This window comes from Narcine bancroftii, chromosome 4 (genome assembly GCF_036971445.1).
Source record: "Narcine bancroftii isolate sNarBan1 chromosome 4, sNarBan1.hap1, whole genome shotgun sequence".
In the NCBI taxonomy this organism is placed as follows: Eukaryota; Metazoa; Chordata; class Chondrichthyes; order Torpediniformes; family Narcinidae; genus Narcine; species Narcine bancroftii.
The window spans coordinates 95,142,876-95,170,003 of record NC_091472.1 but is presented as its reverse complement, the minus strand read 5'-3'; the positions used below and the strand labels follow the sequence as shown (position 1 = coordinate 95,170,003).

At 41.7% G+C, this 27,128-nt stretch overlaps 1 protein-coding gene across 1 annotated transcript in view; it reads right to left on the bottom strand.

Annotated features, from left to right (window-relative positions):
* plg (plasminogen) overlaps positions 1-27,128 on the bottom strand; it is a 61,193-nt gene that overhangs the window by 9,037 nt on the left and 25,028 nt on the right. Inside the window, exons 9-17 of the mRNA XM_069932060.1 lie at positions 26,857-26,978; positions 21,404-21,560; positions 15,794-15,984; positions 11,597-11,745; positions 9,287-9,383; positions 7,617-7,734; positions 7,197-7,271; positions 3,974-4,111; positions 686-792 (exon numbers count right to left, since the gene is read on the bottom strand). Of these exons, the coding sequence (XP_069788161.1) occupies positions 686-792; positions 3,974-4,111; positions 7,197-7,271; positions 7,617-7,734; positions 9,287-9,383; positions 11,597-11,745; positions 15,794-15,984; positions 21,404-21,560; positions 26,857-26,978 (1,154 nt within the window). The remainder of the gene's footprint in view (positions 1-685; positions 793-3,973; positions 4,112-7,196; positions 7,272-7,616; positions 7,735-9,286; positions 9,384-11,596; positions 11,746-15,793; positions 15,985-21,403; positions 21,561-26,856; positions 26,979-27,128) is intronic.

Genomic DNA, 27,128 nt, shown 5'->3' with positions numbered 1-27,128 from the left:
CTGTTTCAATAGAGATGAGTGGGTCCACTGTTAATGAACAATGTCAGTGCGGATGGGGTGGGTACACTGTCAAGGGATGGGGTGGGGACAGTATTAGTGGGGACAATGCCAGGAAATGGGGTGGGCACAGTGTCAGTGTGGACTGTGTCACTGGGGATGGGGTGGGAACAAATGTCAGGGGAACAGAGTGGGGACCATGTCAGTGGGGATAGGATGGGAACAGAGTGGGAACCATGTAAGTGGGGATAGGTTGGGGACAATGTCAGTGGGGGTGGGGTGGGGACTGCGTTAGTGGGAATGGGTAGGAATATATCTAGTGCCAGTGGAGATGAGTGAGTCCAGTGCCTATGGAAATAGGTGGGTCTGGTGCCAGTGGAACTGTCAACCCAGACCCCAGATCTCCCTTTTCTGGTCTCTCAGGATTTCTGACCCCTAAGTTGGGGGCCGAATCCCTTTCTGAATATCTTTGGTGCACAGATTCACGCAGTGTGACCCCTGCCACCAGAGATGCTCCCTCGTGATCAAATCGCTTGTGTGACCCAAGTAAGAATACAGCATTCTCAAAGCAAGAATCAGCCCAAGGGTCCGGCTTTCAGAAGAGGAAAATGTGATGCAGGGAGAAAAAAAGAAGGAAAAATACCAGCGTGCAAGGCCAGAAAGAGAATTTAGACACACTCTTGTATACCTTGTGTTTCTCCCCAGCCCGTGACGTAGCATTCCGCTCCACCTGATAATATAAAGCCCGCTTTGGGCAAGCAGACATTCCTCACTTTATCATTCAATATCGCTGGCCTGAAATCAAAAGATGTATTTGTATTATTCCCCTTTATATTTACGCTTGCTTTAAATGGCAACACCTTGCACATCACAAAGATTTTTGCATTTTCCTTCGCCTGTCAGTCGAAGACTTTACGCTGAGCATTTGTAACCAGTGATCCTCTCTGACGAGGTATGCGGTGGGACCTCCTTTTGATGACATTGAATTAGAGTAGACTGCTGAGCCACTGCAACCAGGAAAGTTCTTTACACAACTCCTCATCTCCCTGAGGATTATTGGAGCTCCATTCACCCAGGCAAGTCGGGAGCATTTCACTGCTCTCATTGTTCCGTGCCTATGTGCAGCAAGACTGATGCAACATTTAGACGTGGGCTGATGGGGACAATTCATTTTCACATTACTGTCGTGCCAGACAATGACCATTCTCAATGAGGCACCTTCTCTTAATTTTATAAACCCCCATAAGTTACCACTCAGCTCCCTAAGCTTCAGGGACAAAGTCCCATCCTATCCTTCCTCTCATTATAACGTAAATCATCCAGTTCTGAACCTTACTGACTTAATCACATCTTTCCTATAGCTGGGTGGTCAAACATCCACATAATGTGACCAGAAATGCACAGAAGGATGACAGTAATTCAAGAAGGCAACTCATCACATCACCTTCCTAAGGGCTATTAGATTTAAGTAACGAGTTATAACATTGCTAACAATGCCCAAATTCTGAAAAATACATAAATAAAGGAAAAGGTGCACAATTTTGCTTGTCATTTTCCCATCACAGCATTTGATTTGCTGCAAAACAATGGTAGCATTACAAATCAGTGCCATGCCACACCACACTGACTCTTCACCCTTGTGCTTCTCTAAGATGTCTGCTTTCCGTGCGGTGCATGCTGAAGGCAAGTGGTGAAAGGCCACTGCCTTGTGGCAAGAAGCATTGCAGGACCAACTCAGCCGGTTCAATCCGGGGAAGTCCAGTTGTGGTTCTACCAGGACATGGCCAGCAGAAACACCAGTCCCCAGCATGGCAGGCAAGAGTGCTGGCAATTGCAGAGTGGAGGAGACACAGCTCCCCTGAGAGATGGCAGCAGGTTAGTGCTTCACAGTACCAGCACTAATCCCCACCTCAGCACCTTCAGCAAGAATGGCCCATGTGGCTGCACCTACTTAGGGGAGGGATGATACCCTCATCCCTCAAATGCTCAGTGTACTGGCAGATGCTGGTGGCCTCTGCTGAGCTATTAGCCATTGGTCAGTCCAGGGCAGTTGAGTGAAGGTGACAAGTGGTAGGTGGTCTCCAAACTCTGGGTGCTCCACCCCTCTTTGAATGCAGTGGGTATTTCTTTCTAAACCTCCATCAGCCTTCATCCATAGGCTGCCATTGGGAGCAGAACCTTACCTACTTTGCCCATCTCCTTGGCCTGTTAGGAAGTGGATCAGTGAATCCTATCCTGTAACTCATCACATATCTCCCCCATCTCTGTGTCTGAGTGACTTGGGGGGGGGGGGGGGATCTCTCACTGTTTCCTGCTATTGAATTTCAAAGGAATTAAGTTCCAAATTGCTTACAATCTATTATAGCCGCAAAGACTATCAAACTGTTCTCTTTTGGTTGAAGGAGGTTGATTTGCATTACTTTAGCTTCTATCTGTCATTTAAACCTGGATGCTCGCAAATGAACATTCTAATTGAATCTCCAAATATGTGACAATAAACTTGAACTTAACCTTGAATGAATGTGTCCTTATCCCTAACAAATTGGCATATTTGATGGCTAAATAATGTGCAAACCTAACTCAAAGTAACGGGCAATACAGAAAAGTTTTCAGGGAGTGCACGTGCCATACAGTATTTTCTGAGTCCATCCCTGCCTCCAAACTATTTCCATGTTGTGAGTGGCTTTAGTTGCAGTATAGACAGAAATGCTGGAGAAACTCTCTGCGTCCATAGAAGGTAAAGAAATATTACCGATGTTTCAGGCCTGAGCCATTCCTCAAGGTGTGAGTGAAAATAGACAAGGGTCTGAATTAAAGGCTGGAGAAAGAAAGGGAGAAGAATGGGAGAGGAGGAGTACAAACCAAGGAAAGTTGAAAATTGATTTTGGCTCTGTGAAAGAAGACAGAGGAAAAAAGGAAGAGAGAGAGAGAGTTAGAGGAAAGTCATGGAGGAAGATGAAGGTGGGGATGAGTTTTAACTGAAACTGGAGAAGTCAATGTTAATGCCATCTGGTTGGAGGATGCCCAGATGGAAGATGAGGTGTTGTTCCTCCAATTTGCAGGTAGTCTTAGTCTGGCAGTGAATGAGTCCGTGGACAGATATGTCAGCAAGGGAATGGGATGGGGAAATGAAATTGGTGACCACTGATAGATTCACCCTATTGCAGTGGACAGAGCTAAGGTTGTTAACAAAGTGATCTCCCAATGTGTGTCCAGTCTCTCTGATGTAGAGGAGACCACAACGGGAGCACCGGATGCAGAAGATGACCCCTGAGATTCACAAGTGAATTGTTACTTCACTTAGAAGGACTGTTTGGGGCCTTGAATGGTGGTGAGGGAGGAGGTATGGGTGCAAGTGGAGCATCTCCTGCAGTCATAAGGGGGAGGGAGAGTGGATGAGGGTCCCTGTGGAAGGCAGAGAGGAGAGGGGAATATGTTTCTGGTGGTGGGAATCACGTCGTTGGTAGAAGAAGGCTGGTGGGATGGTAGGAGAGGACAAGGGGAATCCTGTCCTTGTTGCACATGGGGGTGGAGGGGGCCAGGGCAGATGTGAAAGTAATGGAGGATGTGCAGGTGAAGGCTGAGTTGTTTCAGTAGAAGGCCCATGACACCTGTGATGTCCAATTACACCCAATTAACCAACCAACCCATACATTTTAGTATGTGGGAGGAAACGGGTACCCAGAATAAACTCACACAGGTCACAGAAAGAACATACAAACACACACTGCTGGATTCAAAGCAGGAACATTGGTGCTGTAATAACGTGGCACCTCTCCTCACATCCTGTGTGGTCGAAAGGATTAAGGTTAAGTGCCAAAGCAAGGCTGCTCCAGTCCCCCTCTAATCATTGTAAACATATTTTTCATCAGATCCAGCACAATTTACACTGCCATTATGCCTCAGGTTCAGCAAGCACGCACTACACCAGCTCAGTTGTAAGCTTTTAAACTTTTAAGAAAATTAAAATAAATACCTCCTGAGTTTTAGTAAAGCAATATCCTTTCCAACATGCATAAATATTTTATCAACATCTCTAATTTGTCTTGATAATTCTTTTGCAGTCTCTCTGTGTATTCCAAGGAAGACTTTGAGGTATGAAGGTCCTGGCAATCTGAAATGATCGAAATAACTGTCAATGTTTGCTATATTTGCCTTTGAATTAGAAAAAAAGTTTTCATTCATGTCATCTCTTTAACATGGTAAAACGTTTCATTGGCATTTCATTAACAACTTAAAGTTCACTCCCAGTGATGTGCTGGGAGAAAAGGTCGAAAAAGAGGTTGAATCATCTTAAAAGAGGAGAAAGAGTTAGAGAGAAGAAAAGGTTTTGGAAGGAATATCTTCAACAGTCTCTCTAGAAGGAGGATTTTCTTCACTTTGCCACAAGTAGGATAGGAGATAGGTGGATGAGTCACTTGTATCACCAACAATCTGTTGACATGACAGCCAAACCAGGTGTACCAATGCCTCTATTTCCTCAGAAGGAAATTTAGCATGTCCTGAATCTCTCTAAATTCCCTGCTGTTATCAGACTTGAATGGACCTTTCATTAGTAAAATGATACTTTTGCACTGTTTATAACTGAACATTTTATTTGTGATACATTAAGCACTTTGTTTTATTCTGTACTATCTGTTGCACTTGAAGTGTGAGTTGACTTGCTAGATCACACACAAAAGAGTTTTTCACTGTATCTCACACAAGACAATAAACAATTCAGTTCAATTGCTACTGCAGAGTTTCTGCTTGCTCCTAATGTATGAGCTTGAGGTCCTCAATACTACCTTCACCATTCAAATCAGAGGTTCCCTGGAGTAAGTGAGGATAGTGCATTTTTTCAAGGAAGCTTGAAGCTCATCCTTACATCCTTTCCTCTATCTTCCTGGCACCTCCTCCCAGAATAAAGTGGCTGTTTTGGAAGTGTGATGTTGGGCATGAAGGAGATGTGACCTGCCCCAGGTGTAAATAAAGCCTCAACACTAGGGATTTTGGGCTGGGAAGAATTGACTCACCTATCCTTCAGTGAATGTGCAGACCTTTGTGAAGTCAACATTTTTCCAGTGGTATTTTTTCCAGTCCCTTAAGACATCTGATGTATGGAGTCCAAGTCTCAGAGGCATATTTAAGTTCAGCGATCACTACCACCCATTAGACCATGAGTTTAATGGCAGCTATGGTTTGACCAAACCATTTGACCAAACCGGCGACACAGTTGGCGTAGCAATTAGCACATCACCTTTACAGCACTAGTGATAGGGACTGAGGTTCGAATCCCAAACTGTCTGTAAGGAATTTGTATGTCCTCCCTGTGTCTGCATGGGTTTTCCCCAAGGCCTCCGCTTTCCTCCTGCTATTCCAAACATACTGGGGGTGTAGTTTAATTGGGTGCAAATTGGGCAGGACAGACTCGTGGGCCAAAATGACCTGCTATTGTGCTGTATGTTTAAATTTAAGTCAAATCAATTGACCAGAGGTGAATCCAATGAGTTGAACAAGGTGGTAAATTTTATTTGTGATGGTTGCCTTTACAGAGAGGTAGTTCCTGAGATGCAGGAAATGCTCCATGTTTTTGGGGGCCTTGCCATGAATCTTGACTGTCAAGTAAAAGGCCCAACCTTCACATGCTTTGATGGTGGCTAGAAGCTCAGCCTCTGAGTGCCTGAATCACTGGGTGAATAATGCAGCCTTACCACTGAGATTCACGTGACCATAATTCTGGAGTGGAGATTGAACAATTTCTCATTAGCTCTGAAAACTGGCTCCACTCTCATAGGATGTTTACTGGAGGTGAGATGCAAGATAGTGATGAAGATGAATGACAAGCATTGGGGCAATTACACCACCTTGATCGACATTGGAGATTGGTCCTCTTATAGACCTGCTGGTTAATATTACACTTGCATTCAAAGAGAGCAATACAGAACAGAAACAGGCTCTTTAGCCCACCGAGTCTGCCTGACCATCATGCACCTGCTTACACTAACCCTCCACAAATCTCATTTCACTCCCCCACGTTCCCATCAAGTCCCCCCATATTCTACCCCTCACCTATATATTAGGAGTAATTTATAACAGCTAATTAATCTCCCAACCAGCACATCTTTTGGATGTAGGAGGAAACTAGAGCATCCAGGGGAAACCCACCTGTGGTTACAGGGAAAACGTGCAAACTCCACATGGACACCAGCAGAAGTCAGGATTGAACCTAAGTCTGGCACTGAGGCAGCAGCTCTACTAGTTGTGCCATTGGGCCATCCATTCAACACAGGGCCTCATTAGCAAACTGAGGTTGATGCTGGTGCAGTAGGAATATCTTCTTGATTCATTGATTGGCTACAGCACAGGATGCCATTCAACTCATTGTGTCTATGCCGTCTCACAAGCCAAGTGATTCTCTATTTCTATCATGTTGTATCTTTCTCCATTGCTCCATAAGCTTTTCTTCACCATGTTATACTGGAGGGCAAGGAGTGTGAGAAGAAGAGAAGTTTCGGGAGGCAGTTACAGGGCATCTGACTCAAATGGTGGAGCCATTAAAACAGGATTGTGCAAGAGATCAGATTTAGAGAGGTGGAGAGATCTCTGAGGCTAGAAGACATGGCAGGAGTAAGATGATGAGGAAGACCACAGAGGAATGTGAAGCTGAGATGTTTCTCAATTGAGAGTCAACACAAACCATTCAGTATATATTTCACGGCATATAAGACCCATGGGCATATAAGGCACCCTCCCACCACTTCAGCAGAATTTTTTTAGTGTATTTACGGATAAGTTGGTGAATTGGTCCCCCCCTGCACCTCTTGCACTGCTGACAGGGGCCACCATAGTCGGCCTTTTCACTGAGGGAAGTGAGCGCCGCTGCCAGCTCTGGAAAGCACAATCTTGCACTGCTGGCAGGGGCCGCTGTGGTCAGCCTTCTCATTGAGGGAAGTGAGCGGCGGTGGTGGCTCTGAAAAGTACAGGCTACATGAGGGAAGGTGGCCTGCAAAGCCAGGGGCCTGGTTCCTACACAGCCGCAGCACATATGTGGGCTTCGTGAAGCTAGGTGAGTAGCCAGCGACCTGCTCAATTTCAACCGGATACAAGACCTGGGGATATTTTTGAGCCAATTTTGAGGGAAAAAAATGGGTCTTATATGCTGTTAAATGGTAACCTTTAAACATTCAAGTATCTGCGGCACTGTTTCATCACCTTACCGTTCTACACAGTGTTTGGCTGTGAGTACCCATCTGGTATCAATAAGACTTCCTCCACAGTAATGAACACCAGAGCTGTGTTAAACAAAGATATTTATTAAAATTATATGGTAAAAGTAAACTAATTGGCTTATCCTTATTTTCCCCTTCTCCCTCTAGCTATAATATGGTGACAGATCCTCCTCCCAGGTGATTCAACTTTCATCATTCTTTCAACACCTTGTGAATTTTGAACACCCCCATTAAATTTTCTTTTTGGCTCCTCTACTCCAAAATTCTTCTGTAGACCTAAGTGAAGTCCCATAGACCTCGCCCAAGGCCAAATACCCCTCTTGCGTGTTTGTACTTGATGGTGCTGCAACAGAGGTTTGAGAATCTATCTGGAACATATTTTACACCACATTTAGGTAAGTCACTGACCTCTTGCGAACACTAACTTGCCAAGGCCAGGAGTGTGGTTTGGATATGCAGCCGCCAACAACTCTTCCAAAGCATTTCTTGGGTTCAATAGCAGATATCCCACACTCATCAGTGATGCCTGGTGATGCAAAAAAAATATATTAACACTTCAACCTTCCAACTGCTTTAAGATGCTCAGGGTTAATCTTGGGACACCTGTCTTGATGCAACTTGGAATCGAACAGCAGCAATGTTAATCTGTGATTGGGAGAAGGGAAGGCTCACTCTTTACCAAATTTCTTCTCCATCAGTTGAGACACTCCATGTAAGTGCAGGTTTGGAAATCTCAAGAAACTGACTAAATTTCTATGAACAGAACTAAGTGTTATCATTTCCTTTTGGGTGTTGGCATTTGAATAGCTGGACCAGCCAATGTGAAGACTGATCTGTGACCTAACTCTGTATACTTGCCATTTCGTCTTCAACTTTTACAAAGTTAGGTCAAGAAACTAAATCAATCTTGGCTACAATTATATCAAGTATACTGATTGCAAGCAGCAAATGGTTCCAAAGTTCAAGCATACATTGGGAGAGTTTTCAAATTTCATTGGCTCAGAATCCAAGACCATGGTCCAAAGACCCAAGGTAAAGAAGCAACACAAACACCACATCCATTCCCTGTAATACACCTCCACCCATGTATTCCTTGTAGTACACTCTCTACCACATGCATGCCCTGTTGTACACCCTCCACATCATTTATTCCCTGTCTTTCTGTCTTTATACCCACCTGCACACCAGGGGCAATTTGCAGTGGCCAATCAATCTACTAATCTGCACATCCTTGAGATGTTAAAGGAAATTTGATTTGTCCATGGAAATCTAGTTCTGTCATGGGGATCACGTGTAAACTCCACCCATCAGCACACAAGATTAAGGACACCCCCAGTTCTCTGCAGCTGTGAGGCAGCATCTCTCCCAGCTGCACTGGTGTATCTCTCCCCCGCAGCTTCTCCTTCCTGCTCCCTTTGTCCTCGCCAACAACTTGATCTAATCTTCCCTTCCTTTCTCAAAGGCACTTCAGAATAGCAAGCCTGTCCTTTCCATGTTGTTGCTTCTAAGAAATGGATTAAAAAAATTATATGTACCCTATTATGGAACACAGTAGGAGTTCTACTTCAAGGCATGCTTGCAAGGACCCCAAACCTAACTGTCCATAAACACTGGCATTATTATGAATAAAAGATATATCCACCAAATGGGAAATATTCAGCAGATTGGGCAGCCTGTTGAGTGGAGAGAAACTGAATCAACTTTGACAGACCATTTTTCAGAAAATATGGCTCATTGACTATGATACTTGAAGCTCTGATGAAGGTTCCTTAACCTAAAGCACAAACACTGTTTCTCTCTCCACACATGTTTCCTAATTTGCTAAGCATTTCCAGTATTTTCTAGGTTTTATCTTGAATTTCCACCACCTGTAGCTTTTTGCTTCAAAGATGTAACTTCTAGCTGTTACCTTTGTTTCATAGAAAAATTCTCTGAGGTAAATACAGTGATCAGGAATGAGTTTACACCCATTGGTATGCACATGAAACTTGATTAATGCAGCGACTGGGAACAATGAAGGTACATTCTCAAAGTTACTGACATTCCTTTCATAGAGTTAGTACAGAGATAGAATTTACCACATTGGGGAATATCATTGCAATAATCGTATCGTTTCTTTGGATCTGTTGTGTAGCACCACGGACCATTGAGATCCCCATCTGGGTTTCTGCAATACTGTATTTGGACAAGAGCATTTTAGACCAGTAATGACAAAACTTGCAATTATATAATACATTAATGCAATATAAACATTTCAAACTAATTTATTATTTCATGATATTAAGTGCTGAACCACACGAAGAGATATTAAGGGAGGAGATCAAAACTTCAGTAAAAGAGACCTGAAGGAGAATGGGTGACAAGGGGGGAGAGTTGAAGATGTTGCTGCCAATTCTGAAGAAAAAGAAATGCAAAATGGGCAAACATTGAAGGAATACTTCACAGTAAGTACCCTGGGGACTTTTCTTCAAGTCAACTGTGGGATCTGGCAGAGTGCACCCACCAAGTTATGCCTCCATTGGAAGTGTAATGATGCAACCCTGGTCCTCATGGAGCCTGGGGTGTGGTAATACAGCATGTAGTTGAAGCACACATTGATGCCTCAACAAAGTCCACTTTTTTTCTATATTTCGGATAAGGAAGTAGGTGAGAGGTGTGTGAGGTAGGAGATAGCTCTTTAAAGCTTAGATACAGAGGAAAAGAAAGCCAAAATTTATCATTGTTCAGGTGACCAGATTGTCAAGAATGCATTAATGTTTCCCTTTACCTGAATAGAAAGGCCAGAAGAATGCAATGAATTCCCAGGACAAACTACTATAACTAATCTTTTATTGGTCCTTGATGTAACATTCGAGGCAGGATGGAAGAAATCTTCAAAGTGAAAGGATGTGGAGAGAGCAATGTTCATCAGAGTGCATTGTTCTGAAGCTGAGTCTGCATCTCAGGGTGGAATTACCAGTTCCCTCATTGGCGTGCTGCCCTCATTTCACCCCACCCCCCACCCCCCCCAGCTCTGCCCTTGTGATGCTCCTGTGCAGGAGGGAGCATCCAATAACTCTGATAAAAGGTGGGGCCAGAATGGAACAAATGAATCATGAGATGGAATACATCCATATTGAAAAAGAAGGGGTACTGTAGGTCTTAATGTGCATCATTTGTGGGATCCCTGGCAGAGGTATTTGCATTGTCTTTTTTCACAGGGGAGGTGTCAGAAGATAGGAGGGTGGCCAATTTTGTGTCTTTTTTTCAAGGGGACTACAGGCCAACGAGTCTAACATTAACAGTGGGAAAATTACTGGAGAGGATTCCGAAGGACAGGATTTATCAGCATTTAGAAAAGCAAAGACTGCAGCATTGGTTTATGTGTGGGAAATAATGTCTCACAAATTTGATAGAGTTTTTTTTCAAGAAATGACCAAGAAGATTGATGAGGACAAGATGGTGAACTTTGACAAGTCCTTCTTGGTAGGGTTGTCATTAAGGTCAAGTTGCATAGGATCAAGGGGGGGGGGGATACAGGATTAGCTTGATAGAAGGAATCAGAGGGCAGTAATGGAGAGTTGTTAGTCAGAGTGGAGGCTATGATCAGTGGTGTGCTGCAGGGGTCAGTGCTGGGTCCACTTTTGTTTCACATTAATGACCTGGATGATAATGTAGATAACATGTTTAGGTTAATTGGTGGTATAGTGGACAGTGAAGAAGGTTGTCAAAGATTACAAGTGGACCAAGATCAGTGGTTCTCAACTTTTTTTTCACTCATATACCACCTTAAGAATCCCTTACTAACCATAGAGCAAGATGGTTTGTGAGTAGAAAAAAAGGTTGAGAATCATTGACCTCAATCAACTTGGAAGGTGGCTGATAAAATTTGGCGCAACATGGATGGCGTGGTGGTAAGCGCAACATTGTTACAGCGCTAGCGATCGGGACTGGGGTTTGAATCATGTGATGCCTGTAAGGAGTTTGTACATTCTTCCCATGTCTGCGTGGGTTTTCTTCGGGTGATCCGGTTTCCTCCCACCGTTCAAAACGTACCGGGGTTGTAGGTCAATTGGGTGTAATTTGGGCAGTTTGGGCTCGTGGCCCAAAGGGGCCTGTTAAGGTGTTGTATGTCTAAATCTAAATTTTTAAAATATTTAAAATTTAAACTCAGACAAGTGTGATCTGTTGTATTTTGGTAGGTTAAAACAGGGCAGGACTTACACAGCCAGTGGTATGGCCTTGGACAATGTCATAGAACAGAAAGATCTATGGGCACAGTTGCATAGTTCCTCAAAAGTGGTGCCACTTTTATATAGGGTGGTGAAGAAGACATTTGGTACAGGTGTATTCAATGCACTGCTGCTCCGTCTAAGCCCAGGGCTTGCCTCCGTGGCTGTGCAACTCACGTTTTCATCCAGTCCTGCATCAGGGTTGGTGTCAGGAGTGTAGTTGCTATGAGCATGAGGGTGCATGGCTGACCAAGCTTGGCACGTCGTACCAGATGACGTGATCGATCTGGTCCCACGATACTGCTTCCCAATTCCTGTCAGGCATTCTGGTCAAACATAATTAAAACGGGACAAGAACGTGATCTTCATGTCATTGGCTGCAGTGACTTTGAGAGAAGGGTGGAAGTCATTGCATTGAGAGACAAGGAAGAAATAAAGCAAAACTTTTTTCCCCACCCTCAAATGTTATTTTGAAAATGTTGTTACATTACCTAAAGTTGAATCTAGTTTTTAATCAAAATAATATGATCTAAGTTGCACCAGACACCTCTCAAGGAGAAACTAGAGGGAGGTTACATATCTCATAGCTGGGAATGGAGCCATACAGTGCAGAAACAAGTTTGTTCCAACCATGAAACACCCATCCACTCTAATCCAGTTTTATTTCCCCCATATATTATAGGTAAATCAAAAGGAGAAAATAACTAATAAACCTAATTTTAATGGCTGGATCTACCAGCATAGGACAGGCATCAATTATTTCTCTTTCCATGAGGAGGGTGCTATTTTGATTGTGTTTTTCTTCCTTACGGAATTGCTGTTGAATTGCACTGGGGCACCCTTGTGGTGTGCTACAAACTACTTGAGTTGTTGGATTCTTACTTTAACTGTATTACATTGACATTCCACTTGTCATTGTCTCTTAAAGACAAACTAAGGTCATTTTTGTTTGTGGCCAAACTTTTTTCAAACATGATATTGCCATTGTAGAAGAACTGGAAGGGGGGTGGGGGAGTGGGAGAGGAATCATTTATTTTTAATGCAATGTTTCCTAAGGGACTGTGGTCCAAGGCTCTCCCACCCCCCCACCCACCTAACCCTTGTCAGGGAAAACTTCCTCCCAGGATATCGGTAGATTGGGATATGAAAGAGTGGAAGAAGGAGGACTTATCTTGATTGCTCTGGCAACAGTAAGCTAACTTCCAGAAGCTAAATTCTCTTTTTAAGCTACATTTTTTGGCAGTTTAAGTATTCTTTGTACCTGATATATTATAACATGGGTTGGTAACAAATGGACTGCTGGGTTTCAATTCAGCTCATCCCACAAGGTCTTGCAGATGGGTGGCATGGTTGGTGTAGTGGTTAGCGCACAATACCTTTACAGCACCAGTGACCGGGACTGGGGTTCATTTCCCATGCTGTCTGTAAGGGTTTTGTACGCTCTCCCCGTGTCTGCGTGTGTTTTTTCCCAGGGGCTTCGATTTCCTCCCACCCTTCAAATGTACCAGGGGTTGTAGGTCAATTGGGTGTAATTGGGTGGCACGGGCTCATGGGCGGAAAGGGCCTGTGACCGTTACTGTGGAAAGCTGCACGCTCACTAGTACAATATAGATCAGCTTGAAAAATACAATTTGAGCTCACCCTCTCTACAATGTTACTCAGTTTTACTTTTGGATGAAGTCCATGATTACCCAGCCTGTGTATATTTATCCCATTGTAAACCCAACATATAACAAGAAGATTCATATTCCCAGGCCATGCTGTTTACAGAAAAGGCAAGGCCATTTCTAAGATAATCCCTTAATGCCAAGGCAAGAGATGTGCAAAAAAATTTAAAATTAGAATAGCTGAATATTGTCATTTATTGACAGCTTGATTTCAATAAGATTTCATTACTTCAACATACAGTTACATTTGACCTGTTTCAAATGCTGATTTACATCTGTAATAGAATCAGATGCAATGTTGCCTTATTGAAGTATAACTTTCCTTCATTTTCAATCTCAATAACTTTATAAATGCTGATTTAATGTAGTAATGCAAATGTAATTTTTTTTATCCAGGTTAGTTTTCTTTTAATGAAAGTGTACAATATTCTGTGATTTCTTGCAATGCAATACCAATGCCTTTTGTAATAAAATAGAAAACGTGCATGTGGGGAGTGAAACAGAGTTAATGTTTCAGGTCTGTTACTCACTCCACAAATACTGCCTGAATTACTGAGTATTTCCAATACCTGTATTTTTCTTTATTGATTTCAGATTTACATCAATTGTAGTGTTTTGTTTTAAGACATAATTTTATCCATATAATGACTGTGTGGCCAAAAATCAAGAAATGGAGGGGATCACACACCCCTACATATATCAATGGCACTGAGATGGAGATGGCAGCGACCTTCAACTTCTCAGAAGTAAATATCGCCAATAACCTGACCTGGTCCAACCATAAAAACACAATGACCAAGAAATGAATTACTTCCTCAGAAGCCTAAGAAAATTCAGCATATTCCTGAGGTTTCTTACTGACCTTTACAGATGCACCATAGAAGGTATCATGTTAAACTAGAACATTTGCAGATACTGGAGTCAAGTACAATACATAAATGTGCTGAAGAAACTCAAGCTTTCACGCGGTATCTATAGAAAATAAAGGGTAACCAATATTTCGGTCCTGGGCCCTTCGTCAGGAAATGTTATGGAAGGTATTGTGATGGATAAATATTGGGAGGAATTTGGTAAAATTAGAGTAGGTTACATACCTTAAAACAGATCTTATTTGAAAGACAGAAGAATTCATATTCATGAACATTGAAAAAACTATGGAGAATTTTATGCACATTTCACAAGTAGGTGCTAATTGAAATGACACCTTGAAATGAATAGGCCATTGTTTGGAAGTGATAAACTGGCTACAAGTACCTACAGTGTGCTCATAGAAAGGTCACTCCTGGTTTCTGTTTATCTAAGACAACTGCTTGATCAAGAGAGAACTCCCGTGGTTTGCTGAAGAAAGTGGGGGGGTTTTGCAAGTGAGAGAGTCACATGGGCTTTCTGGTAGTTGGCAGTTGGAGAGAGAGAGGTGAGACCTATCTCAACGAGCTCTCTCAGTCAGTGTGTGTGTGACACTGAAAGCAGCTGAACAGTGCATGCCAGGAAAAGCTGGTTGGAAATAGAAAGTTCCAGAGCAATGGATGGCTGGAAGTGCTATCTGTCTGATGTTTCTCTTGGAATAAGTGAAACAGAAAGGTACTCTGTGCTAACCTGAAAGAAAAAGGTTACCATCTGGAGAACCCTGATGGGGAAAATTTCATCAGTGAGACATTGAGGTTACTAATGGTAGTACCTCAGTTGTGGAAATCCTGGAACAACAAATCTCTCTCTGCAAACCCTACAAGAAACCTTCCTGAGCGGTAAACTTTTTTTCGAGCAACGAAGCCTGGTGAAATTTATACATGTTAAATTCTGTGTACAGTATAAGAATTGCCTGCAACCAGAGAACTTGGAAGAAGAAGTGAGATTGAACTGTGAACCAAATAACTTTTCTTAAATTTACACATACATTACATGCACATGCGCTTAGAATTAGAAGGGGGTTAATTTGGGTTGGTTAAGTATAGTGATAAGTAAAGTTTGATTCCGTTTTCATGTTTAAAGTTGATTAAAAACAACTTTTGTTTAAATAACTACTTGTCTTGGTGAATGTCTATTGCTGCTGGGCTCATAACAGTATCCTGTTGATGCATCACAGCCTGGTATAGGAAGTGCTCTGACTAAGAAATTTCAGAGATTTGTGACTCAGGCCATTAAACAAACCAACCACTCACCCCTCCATTGACTATATCTCCAGCTGTCTCAGGAAAGTTGCTAACATATTAAAAGACCCATCCTCCTTTGGTCACACTCTCCCCACCCCCCCCCCCAACCCCTTTCTATCAGGTACAAGATACATGAACTTGAAAACATAAACCTCTGGATTCAAGGACAGTTCCTGGTTTTATCCACAAATGGGTCCCCCATTGGTAAAAAGATCGTGCCCTTGCATTGATTTAACTGTATCTTATACCTTGCACTTTGTCTGTGTAACAAGAAGACCTGCATTTTTATTTTATTACTGCACTACCAACCCCAACCAACCAATTTTCCCTTGCAACCGCTGCAATCGTGTCTGCCTGTCCCGCATCGGACTTGTCAGCCACAAACGAGCCTGCAGCTGACGTGGACTTTTTACCCCCTCCATAAATCTTCGTCCACGAAGCCAAGCCAAAGAAGACCAGCAGAATTTAAGTTTAAGTTGACAGTGCTTTTCACTGTAACTTGGTACATGTGACAATAAACAATTCAATTCAATTCAAATTAAATTACTTCTCTTTACCTGTTGCATCAACATTCTCTTGAATGCTTTCTGAAGGCAGTGCCTCAGATACAGTGTCTGAATTAGAAGACTGAGTCGGTATATCACATTTTGAGATTCTGCAGTATTCCCATCGGACGAATGGATCAGTTGTGTAGCACCAAGGTGACTTATCATCATCTGGATTTCGACAGAAATTGTTAACCAGTCCCCTATTGATTGAAAATGAAAAAGAATCAGTCATTTTCCAGGGCTAGATTCCTGACAAATTTGAGTCTTGTCTTGGAGAGACACCATATGCAATTTGGGCAATGTATGCTTATCCTGAAGTGTTCATTATTTTCATTGGTATTGTTTTGAAGATGATGGATTTCATTTTGAAGATTCTGTGCTACAAATACTGGTTTTGGATTATATGTAATCCTGTAGCCTCTGCTTAGATAGAACCATAGACCAATCTCTGATCTGCGGACCATTGGTGGTCCAAGGGTTTGTTACAGGTGGTCCCGGTGATGCTGCGAAAGCAGATATTGCTGTGACAATAAATAAATAATATGTAAAGGCAAGGTTGTAAATATGACAACAAAACATTAGTAACTCTCAAAAGGTTTTCCCACCTGAATAAAACCTAAATCTGGTTGGTTGTCTGATGTGCTTGAGCATGGCAGCCCCCTCCCCCACTGTTGATCAGTGGGTTTATTATATATGGATTACGGGATGTAAAGGAATAGTTATACTGGTCTCTGGGAGAAATAAGGTTGGAAACCAATGCCCTAATCTGTAAGAAAATAGAAATTTTGCCATCTAAACCCTAAAAGACCACAGACCACAAACCACAGAAATATTTCTTAACCCCACTAAACTTGAGGGTGGGAGATGAAATTTCCTCAGTTTTTGCAGGAAGTAAAGGCTCTGCTGGGCTTTCTTGGCTATGGAGTTGGTGTTAATTGACTATGTGAGGGTCTCTGCCATGTGCACTCCAAGGAACTTGATACTCTTGATGACCTCAACAGTGGAGCCATCAATGGTCAGTGGAGAATGGTCCTTCCTGGGCCCCCTTGAAGTCGACAACCATCTCTTTTGTATTTTTTTTACATCCAGATAGAGGTTGTTGGCTGTGCATCAGTCCATTAGCAACTGCACCTCATCTCTGTATGCTGACTCATCATTCTTACTGATAAGGCCAACCATAGTCATGTTGTCAGTGAACTGATGATGTGGTTTGAGCTGTGTTTAGCTGCACAGTCGAGGGTCAGCAGAGTGAGAAGCAGTGGGCTCAGCAAACAGCCCTGGGTGGGGGTGGGGGAGGATGCCATGCTCCATGTGATGGTCTTGGAGATGTTGTTACCGATCTGGACTGCATTAGATCTTCCCATCAAGAAGTCAAGAATCCAATTGCAGAGGGAGGTGTTTAGACCCAGCAGGCTCAACTTCCTTATCGGGTACTGAGGGATGATTGTGTTAAATGCAGAGCTGAGGTCAATAAACAGCATTCAAACATATGAGATCTTGCCTTCCAGGTGAGTGAGGGCTAAATGGAGGGCAGTGGCGATGGCATCGTTCATAGAGTCGTTGGGTCTGTATGTGAACTGCAGGGGGTCCAGTGACGTGGGCAGCAGGAGCTTGATGTTCCCCATAACGAACCTCTTGAAGAACTTCATGACCACGGACATGAGTGTGACAGGGCAGTAGTCATTGAGGCAGAACGCAGATGACTTCCTATATTTACATAAATTATGACGGCGTATGAGAGTTTCTACAATGACTATTTATTTATTTAATTGCTTTTGAGAGGGGTGAAGAGGTTTGTGGGCATGAGTAGCAAGGCCAGAATTTATCGGTTATCCCCAGGGCCGATGCTAGAATATTTTGCACCCTAGATAAGGCCATCTACTTGCACTCTCCAAAAAAAAAATTAAAGTCTCACCTGTAAGTGTTCAGAGGGTCTCCACGGGTATCAGAACCTCATCCACCCATGGTTCAGCATTGAATAGGATCTCCAGGGGTGGGGAGGAAGCAGGGAAGAGGCAGTGAGGATGGGGAGAGTGGGAACTGGGGAGGGAGGAATGGGGAGAGAGGGCCGTGGAAGGATGGAGTGGGATTGGGTGTGAAGCAGGGTTGGGGGGAGGAGCAGAAACCAGGGGTGGGGGGAGAGAAGCAAGGTGTGAGAAGCAGATAGGAGGGGGAGAGCATGGTCTCTGTGAGACCTGAACTCTGCGAGCAAGAATAGTAGAAGTCCTTGCTTATAGTCCAACACTCTCACATTAATGGGAGCTTCATGGTTAATAAGAGGCCCAGTGTAGTTTGTTGATGACACACTCCAGAGCCACTCTATGCCATTGGGGGAGGGAATGGTTTATTTATGGATAGGATGTTGATCAACTGCTGTGCTTTGTCCTGGATGATTTTGAACTTTTTCAGACTTGTTGGAGTTGAATTTGTCTGACTAAATATTCCATTAAGCTCCTGCCTTTTGTCTTGTAGGTGGTGGAAAGATGTTGGGGAGTCAGGATATCCAGTGTCTGACCTGCTTTTGTAGCCACGGTATTGATGTGGGTGGTCCAATGGAATTTCTGATCAATGATGTCCAGAATATGAATGGTGAGGCTTCTGTTGTTGAATGTCAAGATGGTTATACTCTTTAGTTGGGAATGGTCATGACCATCTTCAACTAATTGTGCAGAGAATGTTGTTTCCATGCCTGAATGTAGTCTAATCTTACTGCAGGCTCAGTTTAATTTATCTACTGATGAGTTGAAGCTAGAATGTTAAAATAATGGCGGCAGCACTGCTGCTGGTGCAGTCCCACGGAGAGTGGGAGTGGAAATACAGTGCTCCCACAGGGTCCAACTACCCAGTTTGACTCTCATCAGCTCTGTACAGGCTTTAAATGGCTCCTTTAAAGAGTCAAAGGTAATTTTATTTAAAATCCAGTGACTGCGGGGTCTGGATTCAAGAAGGCGGCACCTACAATCGGCAGCAGCCACGAGGGGTTGCAAATACCAGAGAAGCGGAGGGCTAGTGCAGGGCAACAGAAAATGGGGAGACCACCCTCTGACCCCCGTCTGAGATGGAGGAGCTGAGGAGGCGACCCACATGATAGTGACCATGGCGGCGGACCAGTGAGGAGTTCTGGGCAATGAGTTGCTGGTGACACGAGGTGAGGAACCCACAGAGGCTGCAGGCAGCTGGACACTGCAGTCAAGAGAGTTGCACCAGGCTGCGGACTGCTGGAGACTGGCTCAAAACTGGCTAAAGCGGTACTGCATATCAGAATTGGGATACAAGAGGGTGCCAAAGGTGCTGAGGTATCAGAGGTTTGAATCTGGAGCTTGGGTTGCTGATGGTTTGAACTGGACTCTGTGTGGCTTTGGGAGCGCTGGAAGCGAATCCATGGACACCTGGGGATTCTCTTTCTCTGACTGTAAGAGGCACTTCTGGCAATTTCTGCTGATGGTGAATCTGTCTGCCTTTCAGCAGACCAAACCAATTTCATGTAATATGACAGTGGTTTTATTACTTGATGATAAATTGAATCTTGAATAGAAATCTTCAGAGTTGTGCTAACCTAATAACCTTCTCTAATAACTACCTAGAATTTCCCTACTGCAAAACCCTTCATTTTTCATAGTTCCATGAACCTATCTAATAGTCTCTTAAAAGATCCTATTTTAACTGCCTCCAGGACTGTTGCTGGCTGTGCATTTCACACTCTGTGTGAAAAAGCTACCTCTTACATTCTCCCTGTACTTATTCCAAAGCACCTTAAAACTATGTCCCCTCATGTCCCCACCGGAGCAGCAGCCTTGAGTGGCCTATGGACACAGATCCCAAGATCTCTCGGTTCTTCTACACTGCTCAGAGTTCTCTGATTAACATTTTATTCTGCCTTCAAATTTGACATAACAAAATGAACCATTTCACATTTTTCTGGCTTAAATTTCATCTGTCACTTCTCTGTCCAGCTCTGCAACCTATCAATGTTCCTCTGTAACCTCTGACAACTGTCCAGACTATCCATAACACCATCAATCTTCATATCATCTGCAACTCATTAACCTACCTGTCCAATTCTTCATCCAATTCATTTATAAAAATCACAATGAGGATATGTTCTGGAATAGATTCTTGCAGAAAACCACTGGTCATCGACCTCCAGGCAAAATACAAACCATCTACAACCAGCCTCTGCCTTCTCTGGGCAAGTCGCTTCTGTATCTACAATGCGAGGCTACTCTCGATTTCATGCTTCCTTATCTTCTGAATGGGGACCTTATCAACTGCTTTCTGAAATCCACATACACTACATCCACCACTCTACCTTCATCAATGTGCTTTGTCAAATCCTCAAAGAATTCAATCAGGCTTGTGAGATACAACCATCCCTGATGAAGCTATGCCAACCATCCCTAATCAGATTATGCCTCTCTAAATGCTTGTAAATCATGCCTCTCGGGATCTTCTCCAACAGCTGCCCACCACTAAAGTAAGACTAACTGGTCTACAATTTCCTGCATTATCTCTACTCACTTCCCACAATAGCCTTGGGTAAATCTCGTCTGGAGATTTATCTAATTTAACATTTTTCAAAAGCTCCAACACATCCTCTTTTGTAATATCAATATAATCAAGCATTTAAGATTGTTTTAACATGATGCAGTAATTGGTGAGCATCCCCACTTTGGACCTATGTTGGAAGGAAGGTCATCGATGAAGCAGCTGAAGATGACTGGGCCTAGACATTGTCCTGCACACCTCCTGCACTAATGTTCTGGAGCTGGGCTGATTAATCTCAACAACCACAACCATCTTCCTTTATGCGAGTTATTGTTTCAACTATTGACCAGGGCACCTCGATGCCATAGTGGGTCAAATGTTGCCTCAATCTCAAGGGTAGTCGATCTCACCTCTTTAAGAAAGAAAGATGAACAAAAACTAGCAAAGGGGACTGACTGTACATCCTCAGTGCTTGAGGTTATCCATGCATTTGGACTGTACCACTGGAGGCAGTATGAGAGATGGGACTTACATGTACAGAGGTCCAATATGAAAGTGTCAACATTTCCAACACATTCCAACCTGTGGTGGTTGTCAAGGGTCTGAGGAGGAGATGCTATTTCACTAACTCTGGCAACTGCTGTTAAAATATCAGGAAGCAAAGCAAGACAGAACAGAAATAATGGGGAGCATGACAGAAACAACAGAGGGGATCAGGAGAAAGAAAAAAGGAAGAAATAGGGAGGCAGGGTAGGTGGAGGAGGTGTGGGAATGGTAGGCTATAGGGGCAGTGGACATCTGTGGGAGTGGGGTACAAGAACAATCCTGCACGTGTACCTGCCATTCTCAGAGGGAAGCCTTTGCACACACTGCACCACGTTGGCTGATCTTAACATATTTGTTGCCTAGCATAAAGGGCACCCACACCATGTGTACACACTCACTTCCGTGGGTCAATCCCACATCCAGGAGTCGTGTACATAATCCAGGCTCACACAGGATTGTGAGAATTCTACACTCTCATCTTGCACCTAAGCTTTAAATTTGCAGTTGAACTCTAAATTTGACTGTCTTTTGCTGAGCCTGAGGAGAGTCAGGTATAATTTCTCCCTGCTGGTGTTTCTGTGTACATACGCCTCAGGAAAGTTGCGGTGTGTCTTCTCATGTTTATGTGGTACCATGGAATCCCAGTCCTGACATCGTTTCCCTGATTTCGTCACTGTGGTAGTCCCACGGTAGTCAATGCCACGCCCATGGTAACAGTCGATGGGTCCACCTTCATGTATCAACACTGAAAGTAAACATGGCAAGATCTGGGGTTAATCTGACAGAAACATCAATACTCTGCTTTTATTGACTAGTTATACAAGGTGCCTTATTCAATACAGTGGATAGTAAATCTATGGGTTGTTAATGAGATAATAATGAGAAGCTGGAGAGATTGGAGAGATGCAATGGGTTGGATAGCATCCATGAGAGAAATGATCAGTCTACATTTTGGGTCAAGAGGACAAAGGTGGGGCTTAGAGAGGAACCAAGAGGTGAATGGAACTGAATGGATGAAGGTGGGGAAGGTGAAGTGGGGAGAAAAGCAGAGGGAGTAGGGCTGGAAACTATTGGGAGCAGAATGGTGTGTGAAAAATGATGACAGTAACGGGAACAGGTGATGGGAACAGTGCAACTAGATTGGGAGAGGGTGACCCAAAATTGGAAAATTCAATGTTCATCTTGCTGGGATTTAGGCAAACTAGGGGAAATATGATATACTCCTCTTCAGAATTGAGTTTTGCCTCACCCAAGCAATGGAGTACCCTGAGAACAGAGTTCTATGTGGGAATGGGAAGGAGGTTTGAAATGGGTGGCAATTGGAAGCTCCAGGTGGCATGCGATGACAGATAGCAGGTGCTCCTCAAAGCAAATGTTGCCTTACCTATTGAGCTCCTCCAGCTTCTCTTTGATTAAGATTCCAGCATCTGCAGTTTCTTGTGTCTATTGTTTGGTATTGGTTGATCACCTATTAATATTTGCCCTGCTCCTGTGAGTTGTTAGTTCCAACATACTAGGGAATACAAAGATGGCAAATGTTCTGGAAATTTACCTTTACGCTCATGGAATCTGCTTGTTGAATACACTAAAAGATGTACCTGTCAATTTCGCTATTATTTTATAATCCACATTTAATAAAGAAATTGGTCGATAAGAAGAAACCTTCAATGGGTCTCTGCCTTCTTTTGGTATAACTGTCATTATTGCACTCAAACATGAGTCTGGTAAAACTTGTTCCTGAGTTACCTGATTAAGAACATCCATGAATACAGATCATCATAAAAAAATTTATAAAATTCAGCAGTAAACCCATCATCTCCTGGTGACATCCCATTAGGCATTTGTTGAATAACATCCTTTATTTCTAAATCCGTAAAAGGAAAATCCAACTTTCTCACATCCTCCACCTTCAATATTGGTAAATTTAACTCTGACAAAAATGCTTCAATAGAACCATCATCTCACACTGCCTCAGAAGCATATAATTTCTGATAAAATGACAAAAATTTGTCATTAATTTCCTGAGATTTAAAAGTAACTGAATTGTCCTTCCTCACAGCATTAATAATCCTTGAAGCTTGTTCAGCTTTCAATTGCCATGCCAAGACTTTATTAAATGTGGATTATAAAATAATAGTGAAATTATTAGCAAATAGATTAGCAAAGTATTTACCACAATTAGTACAGTCTGACCAGGCTGGTTTTGGTAAAGATAGGAATGCTTCGGATAATATTCTTAGAGTGGTTTCATGGATCAATGCTTCACGTCAGCCACCCAATCTACCAATGGTAGTATCATTAGGTGCTGAAAAAGCTTTTGATAGGGTCGAATGGAATTTTTTATTTAAAGTTTTGGAGAAATATAAATTTGGACCCTTATTTATTGGTTGGGTGAAGATATTATATAATAATCCTGAAGCAAGGGTGGTGACAAATGGTCAAACTTCTTACTTTTTTAAATTAACGCATTCAACTCATCAAGGTTGTCCTTTGTCCCAGACCTATTTGCATTGGTCATTGAACCATTAGCTCAGGCTATCAGGCAGAATGAGAATATTACGGGTATAAGGATTGGACAGGATGAATATAAAATTAATTTATTTGCTGATGATATTTAACTAATCCAGATCAATCTTTAATTTATTTGCAAAATTGTTTAGAATTATATGGTAAATTATCTGGATATAAAGTGAATGGGGATAAAAGTGAAATACTACCAATTTCTGAAGGAAATTATGATCAATCTAGACAAATTAGTAAATTTTGATGGACTGATAAAATTAAGTACTTAGGGATAATGATTGATGAAGATTTTCAATCATTGTATAATTTAAATTATGTACCATTAATGAGAAAGATTAAAGCATATTTGATTAAATGGAAAGATTTACCTTTAACTTTAATAGGTTGAGTAAATTGTATAAAGATTAATATTTTCTGCAAATTCAATATTTGTTTCAATCAATTCCTTGTTCTCTTCTGAAATCCTTTTTTCAAGATTTAAATAAAGTAGTTTGAGAATTTTTATGAAAAGGAAAATTAGCAAGAGTAGCGATGCATAAATTTACCTGGCAGTAATCTTTTAAATTATTATGAAGCAGCTCAATTAAGATTTATTAATCGTATGTTAGATATTTCAAACCCTCCTAATTGGGCAAGGGTGGAATTGGCTGCGATATTGGAACCTTGTCCCCATCAGTTTGTATTTAAATGGAATACTGTCTTACTACAGAAATATAATGTACCAATTTTGAAACATTTATTAGACATTTGGACTAAAAGGAATTTATTAATAGGATCAAAAGGTAGTTTATCAGTTCAAACCCCAATATATCAAAATAAATTGATTCCTTTTTCATTGAATAATAAAGTTTTAGAAGATTGGTGGATTAAAGGAATAAAAAGATTGCAGGATTGTTTTGAAGAAGGTGAATTTTTATCATTTAATCAACTTAAAGAGAAATTTGGGATTTTAGAGAATTCTCTGTTTGTTTAATATCAAATTAGTGCATTAGTGAAAGATAATTTTGGAAGAGAAATGAACATTTCTCAGTTAACTAAATTTGAATTTATGGTTTCATATTTTTCAGATAAAGGTTTTATATCAGAAATGTATGTCTTATTACAAGATACAATGGTTAAAAAATATTAGATACATCTACAATTAAATGGGAGCATGATTTAAATTGTGAGATTAGTCAGGTGGATTGGGAAAATATGTGTTATGATGGGTTGACTAAATTAATTAATATAAGATATAGTATGGTTAATTATAATTTTTTGCATCAGTTATATTTAACCCCTGAAAAATTGAAAATATATGGATTTAGTAATTCAGATCTGTGTTTTAGGTGTGGATTATGTGTTGGAACATTTCTACATTCGGTTTGGTTTTGTGATAAAGTTCATCCTTTCTGGTTTAAAATTAGGAATTTTCTTCAAAGTTTGTTTAAAATTCAATTTCCTTTAGATCCAAAAACTTTTATGTTGGGTTATTTTACCCCGTTAGTGGACTTGGGGTTGGATAAGTTTCAGACAACGTTTATTCGTCTAACGTTGACAGTTGCTCGTATATGTATTGCTATGACCTGGAAAGATGAAGCGGAGTTAAATGTAGTTCGACGTCATAATGAGTTGAAGTCGTGTATCTATATGGAGAAAATAACATAATTTACATAATAATTGATTTTTTTGTTAAGATGTGGACACCATATATAAAGAATATGAATTTAGTAACATTGTAAATTACTGAATGTTTTTGTTTATTTTTAATGCTTCCCTTTAGGGATCTGTTGTGGGAGGAGGGAGGGGATGGGTTTGTTTTACTGTTTTATTATTATACTACTTATTCTGTAAAAGTCTGTTTATTTTTATTGAAAAAATACTAAAAAAAGTTAAAAAAAAAGATGTACCTGACACAGAAGGAACAAATTCATTAACTTGAATGGAAAGGAATGGATGGGCCTTGGGAAATATTCATTAACTTACATGGTCCAAATACATTGTCATTGCTATGATGTTTTCATTATTTTAATTTTAAATTTGCGTTAGTGTTAAATATTTTACTGATTTTATTCTAATCATATTTGAATTTTTTTGAGGCACATATAAAAATATTTTAGTCCCATGACCAATTTATCAGTTGGCTCAACTTCAAGACACATAACAGATTGTCAGAGTTTTTCTCTTCTGTTTTTTGGGTGAAGCTTTTTCTGACCTTCTTTCTTGTGACAGCATTGGGCCATGCAAGGTCTTTCCAACCTGATAAAGGTAAGACCCCTTGTACTGAGTATCTAGGTCAGTGGTGAGCATGGGTGAGCTCCTTGTTGGAGATTACTGCTGGCAGTAAATTCTGGGCCATTAAACCGATAGCCTGACACACTTTGAACTAAAGTGGGAAACTTCATCCAGTGTCATATTTATCCTTGAACCACTGAGTAGGAAGCAGGCTACTTGATCACTAACATCATCATTTGTAAAGTCTCTCTGTATGCAAGTTGGCTGCTGCTTTTCCAATGTTACAGTAAAGGCTTTTTGCCTTTGCTTGGTGTCTGTAAACTGCTTCAACTTGTGACAGATGCCAGATCAATGTTTGTAGGATGACACGCTAGATAACTGTTTGCACAATAACACACTCTTTGCATTCTCCTGTCTATGGACAGTCCTTCTCAGAATATGTTGTTACAAGAATTAAAAGAAATCCTCTTGAGGTTGTTAGTTTTATAAATAGTAGAGAATTCAATAAAAACTCAAAGTGATCCAGAAATGAAAAAAACTCCAGTTGCTGAAAATCTGAACTAAGAGCATCGCTGGAAATACTCTAGGCTGAGACTTTATTCCCTGGAACATAAGAGGTTGAGGGGTGACTTCATAGAGGTTTATAAAATATTGAGGGGCACAGGTAAAGCAAATTTTTAGTTTTTTTTCCCCAGCAGTAGATGATTCTAAAACTGCTTTAAGGTGAGAGGAGAGAGATTTAAGAGGGGCCTGAGGGGCAACCTTTTCGTGAAGATGGAGATCATATCTGTAAATGATCTGCCAGAGGAAGCTACAGAATTCAAAAGACTTTTGGACCGATGTGTGGATAGGAAAGGCTTTAGAAATATATGGGTATATGGGCAAAATGCAGGCAAGTGGGATGAACCCAGAATCCCAATTTGGTCAGTATGAATGAGTATGGCTGAATAGCCTAATCTATGCTGAATGGCTCTGTGAATATGACAGGTGAGACTACCAGTGAGAAAGAGGCATCATGATCATGGAATGATAGGAAGAAGCAGAGGGCATGCAGATTCCCAATGAGATTTGGAGACAGTTACAGAAAAAAAGAGGCTTCTTTTTGTCTTTGGGTGGCATCCCAGGAAAAGAACAGTATCCCATGTTACACTCAGAAAGTAACACAATTCCAGATTAACCCAATAGCAGCACAGGGAACAGTTACCCAAACAACTACATAGTCCAATGAGCACAGTAGAAAGCATCTTGTGTCAGGTCTCCATTAAGAGAATCAGAGCAGCAGCTGGAACTATGGTACTTCTCACCTATTTGGTTATCACTGCACTTCCGCACTCGGCAATATTCCCATCTGATGTCCTGGTTGGTGGTGTAACACCAGGGCTGCTTCTCATTGTCTGGGTTACGGCAGTAGTTGGCCTCTAGACCTCTAAAATGGAGGAAGGAGCAATGGGTTACTAAAGAGGAGGAATCTTCAACCATTTCCCATGGGCTACCTCTTAACCTCATCGACACGGTAATATGAACTTGATCCAATCCATCCGGACGGTCCACAGAATGGGAAGGTCAGGGGTGATAT